This window comes from Mesoplodon densirostris, chromosome 1 (genome assembly GCF_025265405.1).
Source record: "Mesoplodon densirostris isolate mMesDen1 chromosome 1, mMesDen1 primary haplotype, whole genome shotgun sequence".
NCBI lineage: Eukaryota > Metazoa > Chordata > Mammalia > Artiodactyla > Ziphiidae > Mesoplodon > Mesoplodon densirostris.
This window is the reverse complement of record NC_082661.1, coordinates 228748186-228767764: the sequence shown is the minus strand read 5'-3', so window position 1 is coordinate 228767764 and position 19579 is coordinate 228748186. Positions and strand designations below refer to the sequence as shown.

Here is a 19579-nt window from a genome sequence, read left to right as displayed (position 1 = left end):
CAGCCCCAGTTATAGGGTGAGGGCATGGCTGCCCAGAGGCTGTTTCACTCCCACCATGCTGCTCTCTGAAAATGCAAAGCATCATGCAGAGCATGAGACTTATGGGAAATAACATTTCTGTTCCTGCTCGAGCAGGGCTGGGGCTCGGTCTTTTCCCTTTGCCACCCAGGAAACCCAGCCCATCTCTTCATTCCATCTTTTTCTTAAGGGTATTTATTTTTTTAATTTAATTTTTATTGGAGTATAGTTGATTTACAATGTTCTGTTGGTTTCATGTGTACAGCAAAGTGATTCAGTTATACATATACATAGATCCATTGTTTTTCAGATTCTTTTCCCATATAGGTTATTACAGAATATTGAGCAGCTGATTTTGGCAAGGACAAAGTTAAGTAAGAGAAAGCAAAGACAGACAGCAGCTCGCCTTCATCAGATTCCAGCAGTGAGCCAAGCACTGCCATGGCGCGGTGTTACCATGCAGTCTCTTTTCTTGTCCCTGGTCATCTGTTTCCCTTTACTTGGTCTTTTGACCTGCATTGTCGCTCACAAAGTGTTAAGTAATGAACCCGACACCTCCAGGAATCACTTTTTCTTTTACCTGGACCATGTTTTTGTGCCCAACCCAGAACTTTGTATCTTTGAGGATGGCAAGTTGGAGATAAAAGATTTTTAATTTATCTGATTGACGGGGGTATCGCTCTAGAAAGTGAATTGTTTCCAGATGGCATCGTTGGCATTGCTTCTAGAGGCTCTCTTAAGCTTCTTGTTATTCAAAAACACTAGCTCAGGATCATGATGGCAGTCCAGAGAGAGAATGGCCAATTTTTGTTTTTTATTTCAGTGCCACTGCCGGTGCTGCATCTTTTCGTATTTTCTTTCAAGTTCATAGCATACGTGAGTGTCTGCAGCAGACAGAGTGTCTCCGGCAGTCAGGGAAGGGAGAGGAGCATTGCACACCTACTGTGTGTTCTGCCTCAGGTGATGCATGTGACAAACAGCTATTAATCGCATCAAACGTGCAAAGTCTGGGGATGAAAGATGAATCAGAACCAGGCTGTCACTGAGCATTCAGTCCACAGGGGAAATGAAATCTGTAGACAATAACTGCAGCGCAGTACAATGTTGGCAAGATCTGAGCAATCTAGAGGTAGGACCGAGGAGGGAAAGGTGCCATCTGATGAAAATAAAGGAAGGCTGCTCAGAGAGGAGACGTCTAAGTTATTTTGAAATCTGTATAGGGAATTATCAGGGTATTTAAGAGGGAATAAGATGAGGAATGGCTGGGTGTATTCGGGCAGCTGGCATAGTTCAGTATTGCAGGGAGAGTGGGGCTGAGGCTTTTATGTAGGGCAGAAACTAAGGAATCACTGTATGGGTGCAGGAGCCCAGGGGCAGGAGTGGGTGGTGCCTCTGCCCTCACCCCCCTTCTCTCTGGCTTTCTATGCACGTGGCTGCTATACTGGACCACTCCCTCTCCGCCTATTCTCTCTTCTTTTTAATTAAAAAAATTTTTTTTCTTTTTTGGCTGTGTTGGGTCTTCGTTGCTGTGCGCGGGCTTTCGCTAGTTGCGGTGAGCGGGGGCTACTCTTCGTTGTGGTGCACAGGCTTCTCATTGAGGTGGCTTCTCTTGTTGTGGAGCACGGGCTCTAAGTGCATGGGCTCAGTAGTTGTGGCACACAGGCTCAGTAGTTGGGGCACGTGAGCTTCAGTAGTTGTGGCACGTGGGCTCAGTAGTTGTGGCTCGCGAGCTCTAGAGCACAGGCTCAGTAGTTGTGGCACACGGGCTTAGTTGCTCCGCGGCATGTGGGATCTTCCCGGACCAGGGCTCGAACCCGTGTCCCCTGCATTGGCAGGTGGATTCTTAACCACTGCACTACCAGGGAAGTCCCTGTCCTTGCTTCTTTTCTTCTTCCTCCTCTGTAGGAGTAGATGGTAACAGTTCCTCCCCATCCACCGCTCTCTACTCGACCTCCCTTGCTGATCTCACCCAGTCCCTTGGATTCAGATGACTTCCAATCTGTCTGTCACTAGTGATTCTTCTCTTACTGCCTCTAAGCCATCACGACCTCTACTTCCTGCAGGAATTACAGATACTTAGCCAAAATAGATATGAAAATCTTCCTTCATGTTTCCCCCCGACCGAACTTTTCTGTTTTTCTACTCTTATTGATAGCATTTTCCAAATCTCAGAGGCTTAAAAGTCAGAGAATTGTTATTTTCTTTTAATCTCACCTCTCCCTTGTCCAGACCATACGCAAAGCTTCTTCACAATTACTCTCACATTGGTCTCTTCATTTTTTTTTTTTTTTTTTTTTTTTTTTGCTGTATGCGGGCCTCTCACTGTTGTGGCCTCCCCCGTTGCGGAGCACAGGCTCCGGACGCGCAGGCTCCGGACGCGCAGGCTCAGCGGCCATGGCTCACGGGCCCAGCCGCTCCGCGGAATATGGGATCCTCCCAGACCGGGGCACGAACCCGTATCCCCTGCATCGGCAGGCGGACTCTCAACCACTTGCGCCACCAGGGAGGCCCGGTCTCTTCATTCTTGATTCAGACTCTTATTTTGTCCACCACCAGTGCCTCTGCATTCAGCCTCTGGAATATCTTGTGAGTCTTTTCTACCCTCATGACCTTTAGTTCAGGCTCTCATCACCTCGTTGCTTGGATTACTGCAAGTCCCCATCAACGGCCCCGTTTCCGCTTCCTCCGGTCCCTTCATCCCGTACGAGTGTCCCTGCCAGATTGCCCTTCTGAAATGTAATCTGATCTTGCTGCTTCTCCAAGCAAAGACCCCCAAAGGCTGGCTCCTCGCTGGCTCCCCATTCAGGACAGGCTTCCGGACCCAACATCTTAGTTTCCATATTCTGCCCTTAGCTACCTCTCCGGTGTAATTTCTCTGGAATATAATCTGACGCTCTTTGTTAAACAGTATGTTAAATGGAAGATCTGGCTTCGGCACCAAGGTTACAGCATGAAGAATTTTTTTAAAAATATGGGGCTTCCCTGGTAGTGCAGTGGTTGAGAGTCTGCCTGCCGATGCAGGGGACACGGGTTCGTGCCCCGGTCCGGGAAGATCCCACATGCCGCGGAGCAGCTGGGCCTGTGAGCTGTGGCCGCTGAGCCTGTGCGTCCGGAGCCTGTGCTCCGCAACGGGAGAGGCCACAACAGTGAGAGGCCTGTGTACTGCAAAAAAAACAAAAAACAAAAACTCCTGGTCTACAGTCAGAAAGTAGAATGATGGTTGCCAGAGGCTGAGAGAAGGGGGAAATGGGGAGTTAGTGTTTAATGGGTAAAGTTTCAGTTGGGGAAGATGAAAACTTCTGGAGAAGGATGATGGTGATGGCTGCACAACAATGTGAATATACTTAATGCCACTGAACAGTGTGCTTAAAAATGGTTAAAAAGATACATCTTATGTATATTTGAACACACACACACACACATACACACACCTCTTGGACCTCGTGGTCAAATGGAGAGAGTATAAAAGTGAGAGGTTATTGAAGATTGGACAAGGGGATTTTTGGAGAGAACTGGGCTGTGATTCCCCCACTGCAGGATACTGCGGATGGAGGAAAGGGTACCAGTCTCTCATCCCAAATCTAGAGAGCACGGCTTGAGGGACATCATCCGGGAAGTTTGTCCCATGTTTTCCTCAGTTGGGAGCCTGGTGGCCTGGTGCCTGACGTCAGCCTGGGGAACCTAGAGGACAAATTGCCTTGGTGTCTGCATGGAAGAGAGTGGCTGCTGGACTGCATGGGGCCTGAACTCACCCTTTTTTGTGTGATCAAATAAGGGGGCCCCGGTGTGGACCGTATTCCCACAGGAGGGTCAACAGGGGTGTTGTCTTAAATGCTGTCTGGGGGTCTGCCTAGAGAGTTGATGGTACCCTTGCCCGCCTTGAGATGGAGGCCCACAGGTGGATCCCCACAGGCGGTGGAGGAAATCAGTGAGCCCAGGCTAGAGGCCCGTCAGCCAGGTAAAGGAAGCGCAGGGAGAGATCACCGCCAAGTTAAAGGTCTCTGAAGACCCGATGGGAGAATCCCATGAGAGAAATGTCTGCTTGCCTCAAGAGGGTAAAACCATTCTAGGTCGGGTCAGCGAGGAAAGAGCTTTGCCTCCCCTCCCCTCTCCTGCTTCTCCAGTTGTGGGTTCAGGACGGGCAGCTAGAGTGCTGGGGAGGATGTGAGAAGACGGGAGAGGGCGCAGAACCCACCATTCCCCCCAGTCACAGGCGACCTGTGGGCCCCTCCAGGGAGGAGCTGGGGTCACCTTCGTGGAAAGGCTGAACTGTGGCTTAACCTGTGGGGTTGGGCCTTCTCAATTCTGAATCAAGACCGTTCTCCTGCTGTTTAAAGGGCTGTAAGGCTTTGTATTACCTAAGAATTATCGGGTTATGGGCCTGACTGAGATTTCACCCAGGACCAGGCGAGGAACATTTTCCTACCAGGCAGGTTTAAAGAGACAACGGCAGAGAGAGCTAGAGTTGCTTTTCCGTTGACACCTCACGAGTCCTGCTTACCCAGGGAGCCAGCTCCATCTCCCAACGTTGGCGCTCCTGCCGAACGGACAGTGTGATATGTATTCCCTGGATGCCCCCGGTCGAGTACAATTCCACCTTTGTGCTGTGGTTCGTGGTCTTCCTCGACTCCTCTTCCCACACTGTGTTTTTTTTTGTTGTTGTTGTTGTTTTTGGGGTTTTTTTGCGGTACGCAGGCCTCTCACTGTTGTGGCCTCTCCCGTTGCGGAGCACAGGTTCCGGACGCGCAGGCTCAGCAGCCATGGCTCACGGGCCCAGCCGCTCTGCGGCATGTGGGATCTTCCCAGACAGGGCACGAACCCGTGTCCCCTGCATCGGCAGGTGGACTCCTAACCACTGCGCCACCAGGGAAGCCCCCACACTGTGTTTTAATTTCACTTCTTGTATGAGAGGGCTGTTGATACTTATCTGATCATCCATCCATTTGGATTTAAACTGCTTGAGGGCAAGAACCTTGTCTTACTTGTCTCTGAATCCCATGAATCATCTATCATAGTTCTGAGTACATAGTAAACATTGATAAAAGATTACACCTAGGGGCAGGACAGGAATAAAGACACAGATGTAGAGAATGGACCTGAGGACACAGGGAGGGCGAAGGGTAAGCTGGGATGAAGTGAGAGAGTGGCATGGACATATATACACTACCGAATGTAAAATAGATAGCTAGTGGGAAACAGCCCCATAGCACAGGGAGATCAGTTTGGTGCTTTGTGACCACCTAGAGGGGTGGGATAGGGAGGGAGACACAAGAGGGAGGAGATATGGGGATATATGTATATGTGTAACTGATTCACTTTGTTATAAAGCAGAAACTAACACACCATTGTAAAGCAGTTACACTCCAATAAAGATGTTAAAAAAAAAGAAAAAAGATTACAGAATGGCCGAGTGACTGATGAATGAAATAATCCAGTTTGATAGCCAATATACATTGTTTTTATGAAGGCAGGAAAGAAAACAGTATTATGGCATTCCTGTTGCTTTTTTTCCCTTCTGTTGCCAAGCAGAGTTTGAATAGGGCTTGTTGGAGCCACGAACCAACTCTTCCAATGCTACCAGACGTGCACACTGTTCTGTACACTTCTAAAGAGGAAATAGCATCTTTTTATGGGCGTATGTGTTTTCCATTTAAAAAAAAATTTAGGTGAATGACAAGATATCCATATTCATCACAGAAAAATTGCAGAATACAAATAAGCGTTGCAGTAAACAGTCACCTACACCCCCTCCCAGGCATCAGGCACTGTTAACACTCTCTCATCTCTTCCCATGTGCCAGGTTCTCTCTTGAAGTAGCGGTAGAGCCTGCTGGAGTTGAATTAATATTTGTGGCGTGGGAGTCAAAGCTAAGAGTGAGTGGAGTGAGGTATTCAACCGTTGCTATGTATGTTAGGATGCACCAGGCAACAGGGAGCGAGCTGGCCTGGGGACCAAGTGGGATCTGTAGCAGAAACTCTGTTCCCAAGTCAGCTGCCTCCTGCATCCTCAACAAGCTGGCCTGAGATGGTGATCAACCAAGTTGGAACTTAGGAGGAGCTGCTTCTTTCTGCTTTGCCTTGGATGCTGATTAAATGGGGGTGGAGAGAGGAGAAGGGGTGAAAACAAGAGTGTGGCAAAAACTTTACAGCTGTGGTTTTGTCCTCCAGAGGACACTGGAGATGTCTGGAGTTACTTGTAGTTGTCACAGCTAGGGGGCTGGCACTCCTCGTATGTAGAGAGTAGAGACCAGAGATGTGCTAAACACCCTACAGTGCACAGCACAGCCTCCCACCGCAAAGAAGTATCTGGCTTCAAATGTCCATAGGGCTGAGGTTGAGAAACCTGCTTTTAAAAAAAAGGCAAGAAAACACTTGGCAATGATGCTATTGCACACAAGAGCAAGGACTATAAAAATATTTATTGAATTGTGTCTCACTTGCCCATTGAGATGTCGGTTTGAAAAGACTTCTCGGTGAGTCTGGAGTCTGTCGGGTGGATTATAAATGCTAAAGGTTTTTTTAACATCTTTATTGGAGTATAATTGCTTTACAATGGTGTGTTAGCTTCTACTGTATAACAAAGTGAATCAGCTATATGTATACATATATCCCCATATCCCCTCCCTCTTGTGTCTCCCTCCCACCCTCCCTATCCCACCCCTCTAGGTGGTCACAAAGCACGGAGCTGATCTCCCTGTGCTATGCGGCTGCTTCCCACTAGCTATCTACCTTACGTTTGTTAGTGTATATATGTCCATGCCACTCTCTCACTTCATCCCAGCTTACCCTTCCCCCTCCCCGTGTCCACAAGTCCATTCTCTATGTCTGCATCTTTATTCCTGTCGTGCCCCTAGGTTCTTCAGAACCATTTTTTTTTAGATTCCATATATATGTGTTAGCATATGGTATTTGTTTTTCTCTTTCCGACTTACTTCACTCAGTGATCAGTGTTTGTGCATTGTTGAAAAGTCAAGAGTTGTCATAAGGAAGAGCAGAAAGCACTTCATGGAAAGTCATACTTGAAATTATCCCAAGTAGCTTTTAAAAACTGATTTCATTAAATCCAGTGGCACAAATAGCCAGGTGCGTTTTTTTGTTTAAATTAATTAATTTATCTATTTTTGGCTGCATTGGGTCTTTGTTGCTGCACGCAGGCTTTCTCTAGTTGCGGAGACTGGGGGCTACTCTTCCTTGTGGTGCGCGGGCTTCTCATTGCAGTGGCTTGTCTCGTCGCAGAGCACAGGCTCTAGGCGTGCAGGCTTCAGTAGTTGTGGCACGTGGGCTCAGTAGTTGTGGCTCGCGGGCTCTAGAGCGCAGGCTCAGTAGTTTTGGAGCACGGGCTTAGTTGCTCCGCGGCATGTGGGATCTTCCCGGACCAGGGCTCGAACCCGTGTTCCCTGCATTGGTAGGCAGATTCTTAACCACTGCGCCACCAGAGAGCCAGGTGGTTTTTAATCCAGGGGCAAAGCTGGGGGAAAGGGGGCTTGGGGGATATAAATAATGGAGCTCCTTTCTAGCTTTGCTCTTTTTATGTTGTTGAGATTTTTATTTTTTTAACAAAATGAATCTCTTTCTAGTATCCCTTTGTGTTTGTCTTCAGGCCTTGGAATGACTTGCAAGGTTCAGAGACATCATTATGTACCTGTGACACTGACCCCACTGTTTATTTTCCAAATCCTAAGTAGTTTGAGGGGACACAAAGAGGGCACTGTGTGTGGTGACTGCACCTATGGGTGATCTAAGGGAAGGTCAGGATGGCTGTCAGGTCCCCAAATCCCTAAGTGGACAGGGGTGTCGTCAGTACTCAAGAAAGAATCGGGGACTAGAAATAAAGGCAGAGAAGCCAGGCATGTAACTTGGAAAGCTTTATATTCTTCTTCTTTTTTTTTTTTTAAGCATGATTGAATCAATGGACTTGGTTTTTCTGAGCTTCACAGACATGCAGAGAAAAAAGAAAAAAAACAGCTTGGCAGGAATACAGGGAGGGGGAAAGGATCTAAATTAAATATAACAGTTGCCTGCAGTTTAGTTGCTGACAAAAAACAAGTCGTTTTCTCTGAGAAGCATGTGTAATATGTCAGGAAGAAAAAAAGCACAATTAGCACACTTCTTACATGAGATCTTATGGATAGCACCATATTAATTGGAATCATTTAATTAAAAATACTCCACTGTCTTCTTTATTGCAAATCAATAAAGTATGCATGTACTTGACTTTCACCTGCCTCATACTTGGCAAGAAGTGTGTAGCTTTCTCTGACTACGCAGCTTATAGCAATGAGATTTCCCCTGTCATGTCTCCTAACTGTCCCAAGATCAGCACCTGCTTTATGTTGCCTCTTATAGTTATATCTGTCGATCTATCCATCCATCCGTCACAAATTACCACAAACTTCGTAGCTTAAAACAACAGAAAAGGGGGCCAGAAGTCTGAAATCTGAAGGTTCTAGGGGAGAATCTTTCCTTGCTCCTTCTAGCTTCTGGTGACACCAGGTAATCCTTAGCTTGTGGCAGCAAAACTCCAGTCTCTCTTAATCCATTCCGGCTGCTGTAACAGAACATCATAGACTGGGTAGCTTGTAAACAACAGAGAGGTATTTCTCACAGTTCTGGCATCTGGAAGTCGAGGGTCAGGGTGCCAGCACGGTCAGGTGACAGCTCTCTTCCTGGTTCATTGTCAGGCATCTCTGCACTGTGTCCTCACATGCAGGAAGGGGCGAGGGAGCTGTCCGGGCTCTTCTTTATAAGGGCACAAACCCCCATCCTTGAGGACTCTTCCCTCATGACCTAATCACCTCCCAAAGGCCCCACTTCCAAATATAGTCACATTGGTGATTAGGTTTCAGCATATTAATTTGGAGGGGAGACACAGACAGTCAGTCTTACAGCACGGTCGCTGTCCTCACGTGGCCTTTTCCACTGTGTCTGTGTCTTGTCCTCTTCTGTCTATTCTATGGACACTTCTCATTGGATTTAGGGCCCACCTGGATAATCCAGGATCATCTTATCTTGAGATCCTTACCTTGGTCACATCTACAAATACCTTTTTTCCATATAAGGTCACATTCACAAGTTCCTGGGGTTATGACATAGTCATATCTTTTTGGGGGGCCACGATTCAACCCACTACCCTACCTATCTATCTATCTGTCTGTCTGTCTATCTATCAAATCCTTTTTTGGTTTTTGTGTTTTCCAGAATGCTGAGGACACAGTAATAACTAATAAATGCTTACCAATTTGAAAGTGTGGCCTTATTTTAAAGTGACCCAGATTAATAGCTGGGCTAATTGTCCCACCTTGTTTCCAAGATGTTCTCTCATTAGCTAAGGAACATATGAACATAAAGACACTCCAGCCTTGCAAAGTAAATGTATGTTTCAAACGAAAGACCAAACGTTCAATAGCCACACCTAAAGCCAGAGCAGTCAGTAAGCTGAACTGTTATTATAACATGTGAGATTGCTGTTTTTCTAAGTGTTCATCCTTGGCCTGCAATTAACATCCTAGGTGGTCTTGAGGATCACTAGCTCTCAGCAAGGTGTAAACGTCTCAGTGGAATCAACCCTATTTATCCCTGATTAATTTAGGTGCCCTAGAAGAGAAAGAAAAAAACATTGATCAGAGCTTTCCAAATAGAGGGAGAAAATCATAGTATGAGTATGCTTGCTCTTAATTGATTCACTGAAATTCAGTACATTATAAAACAAGGACAGATATTCACCGTGTTCTCTGTAAGTCCTGGAAGCACCATGGCAGAGAGGAGGGAGTGTGTGGGAGTGACTGGGAGACTTTGGTCAAGAAACCTGGTTCTAGATCTGTAGCAGCAGGCCTGGTTCTGCTGCCATCTGTGTGGCCGTGGGCAAGTCCCCTGATTTCTCTGAGCTTCAGATTCCTTCCTTTTCTGGAAACCAGATGGATTAAAGTAGAAGTTTTTCGAACTGTGTTCCAGTGTGCCACGGCGCTGTCTTCTAAACTGCACCCTGACTCAAGCCTCGTAGTTCTCTCTGTGATTAGAAACTGGGTTTGGTTCAGAATTAAGAAACTCTGGCGTTTTTGTTCTTCATTCACCTGTTTGCAGCGGAAAGCTACAAGGACACTCAGATGGTGAAGATTAAAGAGGAACCCATGGAGGTGGACATCCAGGACTCGCAGGCCTCAGTATCACCCAGCCGCAGTGTTGGCTATAGCACTTTAATTGGGCGAGAGAAAACGGAACCCTTACAGAAGATGCCAGAAGGCAGAGTGCCCCCAGAGAGAAACCTCTTCAGTCAGGACATCTCTGTGAAGATGGCTTCCGAGCTTCTTTTTCAACTGTCAGGTACGTTTCCTCGAGGAAAAAAAAAAAAGTCAATAATGGGGACTAATTAGAGGGAAAGCCACTCTAACGAAGTAAAAGCACCTGCATTATAGGATTTTTTAGACAGAAATCCGTTTTGTTACTTTAACGTGTATACCACCTCTCGAACGAAGAGTTCATCAAATGCTGCCAGGTAGAACTCCTGCCAAACTTTCTTTAGTAAATAGTTAAGAATCATTTGAAATTAGAACTCTATTCAACTCCGTGCAAATGATCCCTGTTGCCTGGACTAAACGTCTCACCTCTAATTTTGTTTAGGCAGTTGATCTGATTAACAGCCTTTTTTTTTTTTTCCTAATGTGCAAAAGATAAACTTCAATTTACTCCAACAGTGACTGAGTTACTGTGAATTCCAAATTAGTGTGGTCGGAATTAATGAGATTTTACGGTATCTTGCCAAAAAGAAAAAAAAATCAAGGAAAGGGGAAGGCAAAAGATGAAACTGTGAGGACCCTTTTCCAGCTATAACATAGTAGAACATTTCCTGTAAACCAACTTTTTCTACTTCAAATACTCAGAAGTCAACGTTTTGGAATCAGCTAAGTGATCACCTATTAAAAAGCTAAGGAATCACCTATTCTAGCTCAGCTAAGTGTCTTGATAGAATAGGTGAGGGTCCTAGAGCCTAAGTTGTTCCCTTTATCACCGCATTCAAGCTGCATGCTCTTTGTCCTTATCAAATTTAATGTGCTGTTATTGCTTGAATGTGATTGAGGTGGATCAAGGAGACTCATATAAGATTCAGACTTATATAGAAATACAGATACTTTGTCCTTCGTCAAGCACTGGCCTACATACTGAAATTCAGGCATCAGTAGAGTTTGTTACTAATATTTGATAAACTCTGTTTTGTTATGGCTAACAGATTTAAAACACCCATTAAATGCCTCATTATTTAAGTATTGACTTTTGTCCCCTAAGAAAAATACCGGAAAAGAGGAAAGAAGCTAGGATCTGCAAGGCATCATGATAGCTCACCTTCTCATTGGCCTCATGACACGCCCCCATAGCTGTGAAGTTATCAGTTGGTGCCGAAAATGGCAGCCTCGGAGTTCTCAAACAAGGACTGTGTTTGTGCAGAGCTCAGAGAGGTGGAAACAGTTAAGTCAGTAAACTTGAATAGGCCACATAGATCTTTGCAAGTTCCAAAAAAACTCCAAACATGCAAGATGCTTTTCTTTAAAAAACAAAACAAAACAAAACAAAACAAAAACAGGCTGAAAGCATCTCTAAAAACAATATAACTTTGAAAATGATGTCGCAGTTCAAATTTGCACAAGTGAGGCCAGTGTGATTCTTTTCAAAAAGTCTCTGTCTCTAGCAGTACATTATCATGGTCTACTATCAACTAAAAACTTTGTGTCTGAGAGTTCTCACCCTGGCGCTGTCACTGACTGCCTGGGTGACCTCAAGCAAGTCATTTAGCCCCGATTTCCTGCTCTCTGAAAGAACACTGCCTGTGAATCCAAATTCACCCTCATTGTCACTGTTGAATGGACAGAAAGGAATTGTCCACGCAAATATGCACACAGCAGCTTCAGGCCAGTGTTAAAAAGCACGGGACAGCGTAAATCTTTGTTTAAAATTTTCCCCCAAATCCGTAAGATTAGGAGTTTTTCACTTGCCCTGCTGTTGAAATCTGAACCCCTTGTAGAGGTGGCCAGGTTTCCTCTGGAGACTTAAAAGAAGCCACCAAGAGCTGTGAAAGTCAGGGCAGAATCCGTACATTTGAACTGGATGGGGAAGACCGGAGGTCAACTTTTGTGTTCCTGAAAGCTAATTAAATAATTTCTGACAGCTGGTGGATTCAGACCTCAAGACAGTGTAAGGGAGAGTTTACCTCCTCTTGTCTAATGATATTTTTTGTCCCCTGTGACATTTATCAGAATGTGCACTCGATGACTCTTGCACCCAGAGGTCTTACGTTTGTTTTTATATCCCGTCTCACAAAGGGGCCTGACAATACAGAATGCTTAAAGGTTGTCATCCAAGTCAGAAGCGGAACAGTTGCAACAACTGCAGTTTTCATGCTGAATCAGAGAAAAGCAGACATTTTCAGCTGGGGAAAAATATAAGAGAAATAACTATCTTTCTGCACATCTGTGTGTGTGTGTGTGTGTGTGTACATGTACTTACGGAGGCCTGATGAAAATCAGACAACACAGTTGTACTTTGTTAGTAACTCTTTCCCTTTGATTGGTTTTTAATCAACTGTTTTGGTGGATGCTATCGACATGCTTTTGTTGCCTGTCTTTACCACTAAGGCAGGAAGGGTTTGAATGTTTAAAAAAGAAACCAAAAGAAAACCACAACAGAGAAAGAGGAATGTGGAGGATGTTTCTGCTTCAGCCTTAAACACACAGATCGAGTCAGAACAACCTAAGAGGTGTCTGTTTCATCCTTTCTCTTTACAGAGAAGGTGAGCAAAGAGCACACTCACACGAAAGAAAACACCATCCGGACGACCACCAGGTAGGCCACTGTGGAGTCCCCTCGGAACACTCCCTCTCGGGGCCGTGAGGCCCACGTCACAGTTTGAGCGACATTCCCCAAACCGTCCTCTCCCACTGGGTTCAAAAGTCACCCCTTTATCATCCTTTTGTGTTTGAACTTTGGTTGGTGGAAACAACACAAAACGCAAAGGACACCAAGGGGGAAGGCCATTCATAGTTATTAAACGTCTAAATGTGTCACTTTGCTGGAGCGTTTTCCTTATGCTATTATTTTTTTATTCCTTACAATGATTGTGTGAAGTAGATAATATTATCCTCTTGGCAGAAGTTTCCTGACGGAGAGTTGAAGTGGGTGTCAGGGCTGTATTTGGGAGCTGGGTCTGTATCTCAGGAAAAGCCTCAGTCGGTGGGTATACCGAGGTTGAACTGTGTTCCTAAGTAGCTTTGCAGCTGTGGACTGATAACGTGTCACCAGGGACATCCCAGCTTTTTAACTCACTGCACTGTTAGCAGGGCAAAAATGTCAAAAGCAGAAGAAAGACAATGCTTTCAGAAACTGCAGGAAAACTGACATCACCAACAACTGTAGGTTGAGGAAGCTTTCCATTTGCCAAAGGCAGTTTAAGACAAGGTCAGCCAGGGCGGGCTGCCCACCAGTCTGCCGTCTGAAAGGAAAAGGGGACCAGCCAGCGCTGCCAGCCATCCTGAGGCTCGTAACCACCCAGACCTGAACTGTTGCGGGCAGGTGCCAACAAGCGCAGACCCACCTCTGTGGAAAGGGAGCTCAGGGGAGAGGTAGTCTCCCCCTCGGCAGGCTTTAAGTCAAGGAACTTTACTTTCCTGAGCAAACTTAGATTCTTCCTCCTGGGAGCTGTTGATTGGTTTTGTGATTTAATTCTTGTGACGGAAGATCAAGTGTTTTTCCTTTGGATGTGATATGAGTCGACCTCGGACCATCACCGGGCACATGAACGGTGTTCATTTGAACCTTAACGCGAGTTTTTGCTTCTTTTTAACTCTGTGAATCGGAATTTGGGGCTATCGAATATTAAGCAGTAATTAAAACAGAGTCAGCTTGCTTCGCACAGGGTTTATATAGTATTAGGGGCAGAACCTGACTCCAACCCAAGCATGGGGTTAGGCTTGCCTCCGTGTATAAGTACGCAGATGGGAAATGAGTCTTTCCATCTGGTCTGTGTGTTGTGTTGGGAAAGGGGTCTGGGGGATGGAGAGGGGACTTTGTCTGTTCCGTTGGATGCCCAAATAGGAGATGTGAGCTACTATAGAGTCCAGCCTGCCTTCTCCATGTCATCCTAAGGCTATTTTTTTTTGTATCTATGCTTATGTTCGTGAGTCTAAACACATGAAATGGGCCAGATTGGTAGACATCGAAAGACGGCAGATTAAAAATAAGAGGTGTCCATTTTAAGTTGCTTCCCTAGGCTTCCTGAAGTGTCACAGGTCAGGTTCCCTAGAAGTAGAGCCTGAGACAGGGATCCCTGTGCGGGTGTGTTATTGAGGGCGTGCTCTCAGAGGGACCTGCAGGGATGCGATGGGGCTGGAGAGGGCAGGGGAGCTGAGCAAGGATTCTAGGGCCGGTTGTCTCCCGCAGAGAATTCTGGAGCATGAATTGCACCACAGAGTAAATCCTGCCTTGAGGTAAGGGGGCCAGCTCTTGGTCCCCCCTCAGTATGCACTAACTTCATCAGGGGATGTGTAGCCCGCCAGGTGAGGGGGGCTCCAACGGTGAGGGCAGTTCTCACTACGAGCAGCCGGCACCCCTGGGGATGCGGGGTGAGTGCACCAGTGCGGTAAAGGGGATCTGGGCAGGACCCCAGCCCCAGCTCCTATGGAGGCTTTCTGCCGGCTCTTTAAGATTACATGATAATATTTACCTAGCAGAAAGGTATGCTGCGAGACCCTGTTATGCTTTTCAGGTGTTCTCTGGGATGAGGTAAGAGGAGGTTTGAACTAGCCCCAAACAAGTGAAATGTACAATACCTCCTAGCCTCGGATGCCTTGGCTGGAGCTGAAGCATAATTACAGGATAGAAGAGAGGGGTTTTTTTTTTAGCCATTTGGCAAAAAACGAAGCAATCCTTAAATTCTCCGGTTGCTGGGAGATTATGCGTAAGAAGAGATCCAAATCAGATCTTTTGCCCAAAGCAAAAGAAGAGGTGCTTCCTATGAGCTTCCCCACCCCTACAATGTGGTGTTCAGAAATTAGTGTTGTAGGTTTCTTGGTTTCTTGTTCTTCTACAAAATCCTTGGTGTGTTTTTATTTTTCCTTTGAGTAGGCAACTTGCCCAATTAGCGTCTCCTCAAAGAGATCTCTTTTCACCTTCTCACCTCATTACTTCAGGTAGAATAGAATCAGGCTGCCTTTGCCAAGAAATCCTCTTTAACCTGAGTTAACCGATAGCAGAAATAAGGGGGAAAAAACGCCAACTCTCTTCTTTTTTGATTCCCGTTTTGGAAGAAACTCTTATTTTCGGAAGAGGTCTGCACAAGGTCCGCTACTGGGGTTATGTTTTAGGGTATGATCTGTGATACTTTCCAGAAAGATTTACATCAAGCCTCCAACTTCCCATCCCTCCAGATTTTTTAAGTACTTAGTGGGATGTTTGGTTAGTTATCAGATTTCCCACGTTTGATTTCCTGGAAGAAGCTGCCTGTCCAGAGCGATGGCTCATCATGGGCATCAAAGTTCAGAATTGTCCATGTTTCAGAGTTGCTGGGCACATTCAAGATGGTTGACTTGTGAAAGACAGCCTTGTACGCCGGCCTCAGCGCAGTATTGAGATCAGGCACTTCCAAATGCTGATGGGTGCCTGAGCCCTTCCACTCAGTGAGATCTGCCTCTGGGGTCTGGAGATCCAGGGGAACCAGAGGAGAAAAGAGACGTGCAATGCCGAGAAGAGAAACGGATTCTCTCCAATTCTCTCTCTGTCCTTTATCAACCCACAACTTTCCCCACTGTTGTTAATCATTATTAATCTTGACTCTCACGCCAAACACAAGAATGAAGAAAAAGTGTAGCAACCCAAGTGTGCAACGCTCTGTCTCTGGCAGTTCCGATGTGTGCTTACCAATGAGATAGGGGGGTGCTGGTTACCACGTCCGGGCACCAAGGCAACAGGAAGCCCGTGGATGTGCGTACAGGTAACTCCTCATCCCATGAGGGCTGATGACGGCACCCCTCTCCTCATCCAGTCCTCCCTCGTCACAGCTGTCCATGGGCCATTCTGCTGTTTGTTAATGCCTCGATTATAAGATGGGGAGACATGGAAAGAGAAAATGATGTTGGACAGCATTCCTTGTTAGCCATTTTTTAAAAGAAGGTCTAGGTGAAGCAAAGGGTTGAAACTGATAACTAGCAAGTTTCTGGATCATTGGCTCTTGACGTCATCTTTCAAAAACTCTTACAATGGAAAATTTCCAACAGATACAAGAACAGAGAATGTACCCACGATCGAGTTTAAATAATTATCCATTCGTGACCAATTCATGTTTCACCCATCCCTTCCTTTTGTTCTTCGTCCCTGTAGATTATTTTGAAGCAAATCCTAGACATCATTTGAAGAACTGGTTTGAGAACGCCTTTTAAAAAAAATGATCCTAAGAACTTAGACTCAGCTGCTTCAGTTAGGATCATCTTCCTAAAAGTAAAGGAGAAAACCATCCACCAGGGTATCCCATGTGGCCAGGCAGAGAAATCAATCTACTTAGCAGCCCGGATGATTGGATCATCTGGTCCTGCTCACCAATGCCTTGACCTTACCCCTGCTTCCACCCTTGTCTGTGCCCTCCTAGGAGCACCTCCACTGAATCAGTCCTTCAGCTGGAGCTTCACTGTAAATGCTAAACAGCAGTTCTTCTGCCTGTTGAACCTTAGAGTCTAGAAAATTCAACCTAAGTGTAAAGAAGTCTGTGCGTCCCCTTTGAGATAGCCTGTGGCATTCTTAATGCCATTCTACCTGACAAATGAGATGGGGAGAAGGTCCGCCCAGACCCATGAGAACAGAAGGACTGAATGCGTAAGAGACTAATGCAATCTTGATGTTTCGATTTCCTTTCCCAGCACAACCCTAGGTTCTGCTGGGAGCAGATAACCAGCTAATAGGATCATTTGTAGATGAAAATATATGAGGCATGATATCATAACCAGATCCCAAAGTTTAATGGAATAAAAAGAAGATCTACATCTTCTGACATGGACCATCACCCAGCCAGATGCTGGATAAGATCGAAATAGGAAAATGGAACCCTAGAGTAAGAATCAGATAGCTCCTGGCAGGTGAATTGGACATGCTCGATGTTGTGTAACACCATGAACTTCAAACAATGGCTTCCAAGAACCCTCTCTTGGTTATTTGTTCTCTCTCTTCCCCATTAATAATTCAGCATCCATGGGGCTATAAGATTGCAGGCCTATAAGAAAAACTTCTCACACCCGGCTTGCTCTATTCCAAAAGCAAGGAAGTATTTACCTGAATTGTTTTTTTCTCCATTACTAGACAAAAAGCAGAAGTGGGAAAATCAGAAAGGTAGAGTCATATCATGCCGTGCCGACCAACATTTAATTTGCCCAATTTTCAGAATTTGAAATGCGGGCTATTTTTCTGTGATTTAGATAATGGCACTTACAGAGTTTAGTAAAAGACATACGTACTTGGAAGTGTCCAATATAGCATTTTCCTGTGTGATTGTTTGGATGCCTGTCCTTAAATATTTATGAGTCAGTAATAGAACTTGCACAAATTTGTACGAGCGTGATGTGCTGCTTCAATTTGTGCAATTTCCCCTTTTCATTTTTTAGAAGGCATAAGAGAACAATGCTCCATTACCTTAAGAAGTAAAAGATTACACATAAAGAACACTGGATTAGATGGAAGCAATTAAGAAAATAAACAGGAAACAGAGCAAATGAAATTGGTGATTTTTGAGTAGCTCTCCCTATAGTCTCTTTACCCTTTATATTTTCTAACGTTAAAATTAAAGGCACAGAATTTTGTTTCTAAAAAATGGAAATTGCTACTAATTTCGTGGAATCCCTCCAGTTAGGACATTCAATGCTTTTTTGGTGAAGTCAAAGCTGGTTTGTGGGCCATTGAAAAGTTTTAAAAGCGCCTTTGGTCAAGACACTGCCATCTACTGGAATACTGTCATAATAAATAAGTAAATCTTTGTTTGTGATGTTAAGTACCCACCCCCCCACCCACCCAGTAAGGTACCTTTGTGCAGTGCACAGCCTGTACCACTGTATGTAGCTGCCCTGACACAAGTGTTGACGGGAGAGTTTTTCACTGGCAGTTCATCCTTCTCAACTTATCTCTGAGTTTTCATTTTTCAAAGAAGTTAAAACTCATCCTTTAAACAGTGGACCTTTTTTTTTTTTAAATACATATAGCCTCAAACTACTTTGTGCATTGCTGCCATTTGAGGTTTCTTCCTTCTTATCACAACAAACCTTCCTCAGTACTTTTCTCTATTTCTATACGCCATTGTCCTGTAGGTATCACGCTCTGCCGTTTTTCCTCCCACCCATGACCTCTACATTGAACGGTTATAGTTGAGACACTGTGCTTCCGGAACTCTTTAATACGGTGTCAGTGTGAAGAGTTTAAATCTTCTTTTCAAGGATCTGAAGAGGGCTGTGCCTTTCTTTTCTTCGTTTCCCCGGGTTCTCCCACCTTTATTTCTGCTGGCTTACAACTGTGTTCCATCTGTTTGTGCAGCTCAGAACAGTCAGGAACGAGGGAGAAATGTGTAAGCCTCTGTAAGTAGACATCCTCCTTTGACAGATCATGCACAGGTGACATGTGACATGTGGCTCAGATGCCAGCTTCTTCTAATCTGGGATTTTCTCTCAAGGGTGTCTCCATGGTTGTTACTAGAAATATCTCCAATATTCCAAGGTTGACCTCTGTTTAGGGGGGAAAGCCCTGGTGGATGACGCAGCAGGCCAGGGCCCATCCACATTTCACTGGGGTTACCTTCAACTTCCAAGGGACAAAGGGTTTTGCATCACTGCAGAGAAGACTGAGTTAGTTCATCTGTGCTCTGCTCGCCTCGGCAGAAGCCCATTGTCCTTGTTTATGTATAAAGTCAGATTCCTGCGGGAGATCCAGGTCCCTCCACGAGCTGACATTTCACGGATCCTGACGTGCAGGTTCACTTCCGCGGCTGCGCCTGGCTCCGGCTCCCCGAGGTCTGGCCTCCCGGCCGCAGCCGCCCTCGACAAGGCCTGGCATTGTGCTCCTTGTCCTGAGAAGTTTCCTGGCTCCGCAGTGGATGAATGCTCGAGCCGCAGCAACAGGAATTGTTCCTTGAAAACGTGGTGTTAGGTTGTACGGATTGGCCCGCCTCTAGGACAGCCCTAAATAGAAGGCATCTGTACTTTTCAGAGAAGAAAATTTAAAAACATTACCAAAATGAATTCTCCCTAAAATGTTCTACTTTTCTTCTACAGTATTTTAAACAGCCTTTTTCTTCCGTGGCTCTCAGCCTTCTGCAACTGAAGTTGACTGATATGAATGGGATCAGAATTTAGATACAGTTGCCCCCGCCTGTGTCTTTTACAACTGCCTTCAATTATATCATCCTTCAGATTACTCTTTAAAAGACTGAGTCTCTTTAAAAATAAAGGATCCCGAACTGTAAATCTTAATCATTTGTTTTAAGTTTAAAAAATAACTTTTATTTTCAGAGAATATAGGAGAACATAAGAAGAAAAAATACCCACTTATAA

General features: G+C 45.4%; 1 protein-coding gene across 3 annotated transcripts in view; it reads left to right on the top strand.

Annotated features, from left to right (window-relative positions):
* ZNF827 (zinc finger protein 827) overlaps nucleotides 1-19579 on the top strand; it is a 181556-nt gene that overhangs the window by 87619 nt on the left and 74358 nt on the right. For all 3 annotated transcript variants that reach the window (XM_060115977.1, XM_060115981.1, XM_060115989.1), the window contains exons 6-7: nucleotides 10098-10337; nucleotides 12791-12848. In XM_060115977.1, the coding sequence (XP_059971960.1) occupies nucleotides 10098-10337; nucleotides 12791-12848 (298 nt within the window). The remainder of the gene's footprint in view (nucleotides 1-10097; nucleotides 10338-12790; nucleotides 12849-19579) is intronic.